Below are 8,917 nucleotides of genomic sequence, written 5' to 3'. Positions count from 1 at the left end.
CGATCTTGCGAATTGTTGGAGGGTGATTGCCACCTAACGAAACGAAAATGTATTTCGCCGCATAATACGTGAATGCAATATTTAAGAACGAAGCGATCGTACGGACGTTTCGCGCGCGGATTAATCGAGTAACTCGATCTACGACGCATTAATCTTGAACTGAAGCAGTATCGATCGATCGACGCCGGTGGGGACCGAAATAACGAGCCGATATAATTTCAAGCGTAATTTCATCCTCCACTGAGCCAGTGCGATGCGATGCGATGCGATGCGATGCTATGCGATGCTATGCGATGCGATGCGTTGTGATGTGATGCGCGGGCGAATTAACAGGATCGATTGTAATGCCCCGTTGTTATGACTAACTCGCGCGAATTACGCGCACTTAAACGCTCGCATTGAGTCGATTTTCCGTTTGACCCTTCGGCACTCGGTCCGTTCACAAACTTTTTTCGCCGCGCTATTTATACGCTGAAATATAACCGATTCCGATTGCGAAACGACGTTAGCGGCCGTTTTATTGTGTTTCCGCGCTCGTCGATGCGTTTTAATAACCACGACGGAAATTTCTATGCGACTTTCGTGAATCCGATTATCGAACTTGCAATTAAACGAGAATTGATCCGAGATGAGATCGCATATCCGGATGGTCTAGAATTACATATATTAAATCGCGAACACTCGCCAATCCATATTAGTCTTGGTTAGTTTCGAAATCTTGAAAGTTTCAATGAATATAATCTTTGTTATAATAAAAGTCTAAATGCAACAGGTATATTATTAGTTTTAAAGTCAATCTATTATCGATTTCATTGTCATTCGCTAAATTCGATCGAATCCGCTCATTATCTCGCGCGAATGCAAATCGAAGAAAACAATCATGATTGAAGTCATTTTTGCAATCTACGTGTGTCGCAAAAAAGCGCATTGTCTGTACGGAGGCTCGATCTCTGTCATCCCCGCATTAATTTCTTTCAAGAGTTAAACCAATTATTAACGGTGCAGCGTCTTAATCGGAAGCCAGTCTCGAGACGTCCTCGGAGTACGTAGCGCGCCCAGGATCGCCCGGCGAAGAGAGAGGGAGAACGAGCGTTCACCGGGCGAGCGAGCGCGCGGAACGCGGATGATTTTTGCGTCGTGCGACGACACGCCGGGCTAATCAGCCGGTGGATCAGCACCCGCGATACACACACACGGCGCGGTGTCTGGTGGCGTGGCGGACGCGTGGGAGCGGGCGGGACGAGGAGAGAACGAAGGTGGAAGAGAGAAAGAGTGAGAGAGAGAGAGAGAGCGTGGTGGTGAGACTAGCTCTCCTCGTCCTGCAGGGAAACGAGACGCGACGCAGCGCGGCGCGGCGCTTCGTGAGAAGAGGAGCGAGAGGAGGAGGAGGTAAATGCGGCCACTGCGCCGGCGGCGGCGGCGGCGGCGGCGGCGGCGGTGGACACGGCGACGGTGCGGTGGGAGAGCCGAAGGGGAAACGCTCTGCCGGCTCTGCGGCTTCGGAGTAAATGGAGGGGCGGCGAAGGGGCACGAGGAAGGGCGGCGGAATCGACGGTGCTGCGGCCTGACAGACACCGGACGCGTTCAGTCTGCCGCTGAACCTGGAATGCGTCGGGTGTTGTGTCGACGAGCAGCGTCGTCGTCGTCGTCGCCGTTGCCGTCGTCGTCGTCGTCGCTGCCGCGACACGAAGGACCGTCATCCACTCTTCGCTCCGATTCCTAGCGCGCGCGCGCGCGCACGCGCGCGTGCGGAGAGGTGACGCCGAAAAAAAAAAAAAAAAACACCGACGGGGAACCACGTCCTTTCTCTGCCGTTTCTTTCTGCCCGAACACACGTCGCGTGCCGTCGGGCAACGGAGAAAGTCGAGAACCGCGAGAGCACGAGAATACGCCGTCAGCGCGCTCGTGGAGTTTTGCGTTGACATCCCGGCGACGACGCCGCATTGACGTTTCTCATCCGTGCTCCGGCTGCAGCGGCGGGAACTCGGCCAACTCAGCCGTCCCTCTCTCTCTTTCTCTCTTTCTCTCTCTCTTGCCGTCCTCAAGCCTACTCCAACTTGCTCCCCTCACCCATGCATACGCGTTCCCCTCTGCTTTTCCGACCGTGAGACGAAATTCATGTACGAGGGCGGAGATCCCTGATACGCGCGCGACGTGAATCTCGGGGACCGATAACCGCGGCCGTCTCTCCGATGGAAAGATCGAGAGATCACCGCGGCCTGGGGTGGACGCGCAACGGCAACAGCAACGGCAACGACAACGACGGCGACGCGGGCGCGCGAGATGATTTCGGGAGTCAAGGTCGGAGCCGTCTAGACTGCTGCTGCCGGCTATATATCTCGACGTCATTCAACGTCTGTGAGACGGCGCGCGCGCACGCCAGCCAACTTTCCGATAATACTGACTGAACGAGAGAGCGCATAGTGACTACTCGCGCCTCTCCTCCTCTCTCTCCCGGAAATCTCTGGGAATCACTACGACGGAATCTCGCTGCAGGGGGACGACAGGGACGGTCGGCCGGAGGGAGGGAGAGAGAGAGCGCAAGAGAGAAACTTCCTCCTCTTCCTCCCCTCCTCTCGCAGCGATATACGACGGCAGGGAAGGGGATAACACGACGGCAGAGTCGCGCTGCTGCTCCCATTAGACGCAGGCCGTTAAACGACCGTAACGCTTATGGTCAAGTGGGATCGCTGGCGGAGCGCGGTGCACCGGATACAATCGAATTAAGTGGGAACGGGGTCGCTTCCTCCTAACGGGGCCCCGCCGATCGATCGTCGTCGGTGGACCGAGTTCTACGGGGAACCCGAGACTCGAGAGTAGAGTGCCCACGGCAGAGTGTTGCTTCTCGCGAAAGCGCGTTGCAGTATCGGGACGTCGGCGTCGTGACCCGCGAAGTGCTCCATCCGGCCGACGGCTCTGCCGAGCGTGGAACTTGGCCGTTCCGGTGTGACGGATAGCAGGAGTTTACAAGTGACCGGCGGGGGGGAGGGTCGAGGTGTGTGGTTTGTCGCGACGACGACGGCGACGGCGTCAGGCGCGACCGGGACTTGTTGTTCGTGGAAGTCACGGCGGGCGAAAGTGTCGGCGGTGGTAGTGGTGCGTTTATGTCAGCTCGACGAGGCCGGCCGACGTCGACGGTCAGTGGTTGTTTCCGGCACGCCGACGGCAACCTGGCGGTTCCCCCGTTCAAATGAAGCTGAGGCGTCGCTACATGCAGACGCTCGGCGTCTCCGTGAAACAGCTGCGCAGGAAATTACTCGAGCTGGGCGCGCGAATCCTCCACGTCCAGGGGTCGAAACCGCGCGACATGGCACTAGTGGTACGTGTGTCGAAAAAAATGCGCTTCTTTTTCTCTTATCTATTCTTTCTTTTGTCGCGTGCATCCTCGTTCGTTACATTTCGCGTCGTTCCCCTCTCGACGAGCGCATCGAGCGCGCCGATTTTACTTTGCACGTGCGACGGTGCAATGTCCAATATGTCTTATCGCTCGGAAAAGAGGCCATGTAGGCCTTTATGTTACTCGTGGAATTGTTAAGGATTTTCATGCAATGTCAATCACGACACTTCTGACGTAAGAATTGGAATCGGTATAATATCAGTGAATTTTTTAAATTCGATATTATAGACTGTACGTTTACAGGAAGATGTATATGTTTGTCTGTGACATGATTGCCGTAAGATGTATTTTTCTGTGAGCAGCAACTTACGTCGATATATCCGAAAATTGGATATTCGGTCTTTCCTCAGCGAGGATTTGACCAGAATTTATATTCGCACTTTTTCAATCTCCATTATTAAGCATCCTGTTAATCAAGCCTTAAATGAAATTTCCGTTGAAGTAAAACTAATTTAAAGTTAACCGAGAGACAAGTTCCTGCTCATCCACTTAGACGCTTGAAACTTAATTTTGCGAAAACCCTTCAATTTCCAATGTAAATGTCTTCATAATTAAGTTGATAAAATCGATTAAATAAGCTGTCATTAAACTTTCAAACGTTTATGTTGGAATGCTCTGTATATCTGTAATGACGTTTTCTCGTCTATTAACTTAAGCAGAGATATTACGAGAAAATATATATAAATCGAAATGTGTCGAGCAATTTCGAATGTCTTTAATTCGTCTATTATTCACGCATGGAGTAGCGCGGCTACTCTATTGACTGACCGTTGCGGTTGCGTATTGACGATCGGTCGCGAATATTTAATAAGTAGCGCGGTTTTAGGCGAAAGTATTGCATGGGATCTTATTTCACCTGACAGCGCCGGCACACACGGTAGCGAAATGAATTACGACGATGCGCCACGTCGCCGGTGAAAGTGTTTTATGTGACTAGTGCGCGAAAAAAAATCAATTCTGCCAAGGTAACCCTCGGTGTGTTGCACCTTGCACAGATGATTTACATACGTAGCGCGAAGGGGTAATCGGTAGGACCCGGTGCACCCGACATAGTTATGAATTTCAAAGATCACAAGCCGGTGAAATTTAATCTGTAAAAACTTACCTTTTTTTAAAAAAAAGGCGTCTGTCGAAACATTGTTCTACATGCTGTAAAAAAACTGTAAATAATACATAAATATCTTTGGAAAAAAACTTATGTATTTTAAATCTTTGGAAGGAAGCTTCTATATTTTAAATTTAAATCTTTGGTAAAAAAAACTATTGTATATTCTACCCATAAAAAGTATATCAGAAAATAGCATCAAGTAGAAATAAATTGTTAGAAAAAAACTGTCGTATTTGTATTTTAATAATTATAGAAAAATGTACGAAAAAAGTTGTATATATTCTGCCTAGAAAAAATATGATATGAGAAAATGGCACTAAGTAGAAGTAAATTTTTGGAAAGAAGCTGTAGCATATATTTTAACTTACAAAAAATATGATATCGGAAAATTTAATAATGTAAATTTAATAATGTAGTTTAATAATGTAGTTTCTGCATAGATTTTCGCTACATTTCAAACTTTAGGATAAAATATACTTTGCTTGTTATAAAAATTCTGCTACTTTTTTATTATATTTAATCTTAATAGTTCATAAATCTTTATTTTATATATTTCCTCATTTCTCAGATATCCTTTAGCCTTATTAATGTCTAATACCATTTAATAATATTAACACCTATTCGAATTAGAATTTATTAAAGAATCTCTTCGTAAATGGTCAGTTTGTTTGTCAACTACGTTTTCTATGCTATATTTCTTTTATATTTCCAAAATCGTGACACATATATATTTTAAGTACAAAAATCTAAAAAAAGCGATCTTATTTTTAATATTAAAATAGTTTCTGAAAATAAACGCAAACAAAATTTAAAGAAAGAAAGAGGGGCACAATACAACGACTCTACATTATTCACATTTAGATAATTTTTTTATTTAGACAATGGGGAATTTTCTAAGTATTTAACATATGACTAGATACAAATAAGTAAAGTCCAATTTTGTTGTATATTTATATATAAATAATGGTATAAAGATACCTTTAAAATCCTAAAGACGATTAAGAATTTCAAGCGTGGACGTTTAATATCTCTTGATACGGAACTAGTACACGCGTCCGGACGGTATCTGGAACACCGAGACCTATTCCGTCGTCTCTCCCTCCTCGGGAGGACGAGCCGAGCGAGTGTCGCGACGACGACGAGGATGAGGGAGGCGAACGGGGGTGGAAAGGCGCGCTCGGGAACGCTCGCGTCGAACTCGGAGCGAGAGGTGGTATAATAAAAGAAGCGGAGAACGCGAAGGAGGCCGTTACACTGTCTGCCTTGTATGTTTCTTCCGTCTGGCCCAGAATGCGAGGCAGGCTTTCACTGCAGTTTTCTCGTCTGGGTCGACAGCTCCGCTCCCCCGTTCGTGTCGTTCTCTCTCTTGCATGCCGATATAGTAAAGCCTCTCCCTTCCGTTGCCCGTCGCGCGCGAAAGAAAGAACGAGCAGCGAGCGTGCACGTCGATACCTTCACGTGGCACTTTTAAATGTTATCAGCCCGCGATTCCCGAGGTCGGTCTCGCGAGCGCGAGCCTCGAAGATGGCAGCCGCTGTCATTAGTAGGTTCCGCATCACGCTGACCTTTAACTTTAGAGAAACCCTTTCGGAGAAAGAGAGAAAGAAAATACCGTGAGAGCTCAAAAATCTTTTTGGTTTAATGAATTTTCTTTTAAACGGGGTCACCTGGACTGCTCCATAATATCAGAAAACTTGGTTCAAAATTTATGTATAATACTTAAAATTAACTGGGAAACGAGGCCATTTACACTTAACATCGCCCGAAATGGTTAATACTTTATGTTGGATCTTCATAATTCGATAAGAAACGTTCGAATCATAATCAATTCATTGTTCAAATTTTTTTAAAAGAATAATCGAATTCACAGCTTTATTAAATTTTAAGTTGAATCCGAGACGATCTTTGATTATGAATTATATCAGGAAAAAATCGAATAGGATAATAAGAAGATGCAGCAAAATGTTTCTATAAATTTCTTGAAGTAGATTAATTAAAGACGGCATTATGATATAACAAATTATAGAGATGATGATATATTTTGTATTACATTGTTAGACGCGACGATATAAAGTATAAAAATATGTTCGCGAGTATTTTCTGGTATTTCTTTTATATTTGCGCTCTCCTCCGTAAACGAGACAATATTCGGGATCTGTATGTGCTACTGGATCTAGTGCTGCTTCAACGCGAACAAATTGAAAGGCATTCCGTTTTGCGGAAGATCATAAAATGGTCTTAAAGACGCTCCGTTTTATGAACCTTCTTTTCAAAGTAGGACTCCGTTTATCCATGTCTCTACGAAAGCGATAAAAATGTCGACTCCGTTGTGGCGTCCTCGACGTCGCTCGCCGCGATAAGCAAGTCGTAAATGTATCACGCGTGAACGCGAGGTCGATTCATTATCGTGTAGCGGAAAGCAGTTCAACAAATGTGTAAACGGTTTGTTTCTCTTTTTTTTTTCGAAATATGAAAGCTACAATAGGTCTTACGACTATAGAATTGGTTCTCGACACTAATATAAAAATATGTAGTTAGTCAATTTCTCTCTCTCACTTTCTCTTAAACGCAGCAGATTTTTTAATAACAATAATACATTACAATAATAAATATTAAAAATAAATGCAAAAAATTTTTTATTTTATTATATCATTTTAATTGCAAAGTAACGCACAAATTTATAATCCGCAAATAATTGTACTAAAAAAAGGCACAGATATTTATAGATTTAAAATTGGCTGCATGTATGGAATTTTTGTTTGTGTCGAGATATATTCTGCGTATCGCAAATATACAAGGATGTATTCACAAAATGAAGGAATATCGTATACTATATTTCTTCGTAATCTAATCTAACCTAACCATCGGGGCTTTCTCCATTTCTTAGGAAAACGTCGGCCTTTCGGCGGAGATTCGTTTAGCGGTAAGCTGAATCTAACGGTTGCTCTAATCGCGCTCGTTAGTATAGCGAGCACGGTACGCTCGTTAATATGCGTTGGCTCGTAGAGCATAGGACGACGCGCGCATAATTCGTGCCTATGCAAGTATGAGCGCATATTTAACTGCTAAGTATAAGACTGTATGCGAGGATACCTTTAAATACAATTTGATTTGCAAATAATCAAAATAATGAATATTATGTAAAATGAGATACATTACTGTTATATCTTTTTAAGTAATGTTCTCTAATCTTTCGTAATTATCGGTTAAATGTGTGAACGACAGAAATAAAAAAGATGTACTTAAAGGAAACTAAATATCTTGAATTTATTAGTAGGTTCTTACTAAAGTCACCGTGAATTGAATGATCATTATTAATTTCAGAACGCTTTGCTGTATATTACTTTAGCGGAAATTAGTGTCTAATATTCGCATTTTACGGAATTAATATACACAAAAAATATTCATCGTAACGTTTTACCGCTCAACGGGTTGTACAGGGTTTGTCTCAGGGTCTTTTGTAAGCAAAATAAACAAGTAAAAATGCGGGGAGTGTAATATCTCCCGCTTTATTTTTACACTTTTAGATAGATTTCTCCGAAGAGAAACTTCATATGTCAAGTCATCAGTCTGAAAAAAGCCACGCTCGCACATAGTCCCCTACATTTAATGAGCAAATATTAGCTCGAATCGAAAATTAGATTGATAGTCGGCAATATTCTTTTTTGTTCTTTTCTATTGTTTTCTCTTTTTTTCCTTCGATTGGACTGTCTGGTCAAGAGACGTGGGAAACGGCAGTGGGAACGTTTACACAAGTGCGCGTCGTATGAGGGTGACTCGCTCGAGCCCATCTCCTACATTGTATATTGAAGATATGATATTGGAGCATCTAAATCCCGTCGGGTCTAATAAAATAAATATCTGAACAGCAGGCGCGAACTCTCTTCTCTCCACTTTCCTGTCAGCGACACGCGACATGTTATGTTATCCTATGGAGAGATACGAAATGTCCTGATCACTGCACTGGTTAAAAAAAAAAAGCACGTCTATACATTCCCCTTTTATATGCGTTATTGGTGACTTATTTATTAGATCGTGACCAAATTTTAATTGTTACACTGAAGAGGGTCTGAAATTACGACCGAAACGTTTGTAATATGTATCTTTCTTTTTTGCATTAAAGTTACTTTTTAGTATTTCATATCTCTCGCTTTAAAAATGGCGTTTTGCTCTTATTTGTCCTATGAACTTGTTTGTCTATATTATTTTATACAATTTATATAGTTGGAAGAATGTCGTTTATTTAACGTGCAAAAAGATACGCGGTACCTATGTGGATGGCGCCACTGTTTTTGCGCATTGTGCGAGCTCTGTCGAGTTATTTTCACGCGATTAAGCGCGCTCTGCACGGCGTTTGTAAAATTGCAAAAAGTGCATCACTCGAAAAAATTTAATTCTTCGGACGATTACGT

The 8,917-nt window shown here is 43.8% G+C and overlaps 1 protein-coding gene across 1 annotated transcript in view; it reads left to right on the top strand.

Moving 5' to 3' along the window:
• The first annotated feature begins 1,501 nt into the window (after window positions 1-1,501).
• LOC139769036 (uncharacterized) overlaps window positions 1,502-8,917 on the top strand; it is a 30,876-nt gene continuing 23,460 nt past the window's right edge. Inside the window, exon 1 of the mRNA XM_071699782.1 lies at window positions 1,502-3,319. Within this exon, the coding sequence (XP_071555883.1) occupies window positions 3,191-3,319 (129 nt within the window). The 5' untranslated portion in view covers window positions 1,502-3,190. The remainder of the gene's footprint in view (window positions 3,320-8,917) is intronic.

Source organism: Temnothorax nylanderi, unplaced genomic scaffold (assembly GCF_030848795.1).
Source record: "Temnothorax nylanderi isolate EJ_2023f unplaced genomic scaffold, tnyl_v1.0 TNYL_tig0019_pilon, whole genome shotgun sequence".
Lineage (NCBI taxonomy): Eukaryota > Metazoa > Arthropoda > Insecta > Hymenoptera > Formicidae > Temnothorax > Temnothorax nylanderi.
The sequence above is the reverse complement of the archived record's forward strand: the minus strand, read 5'-3'. Positions and strand labels throughout refer to the sequence as shown.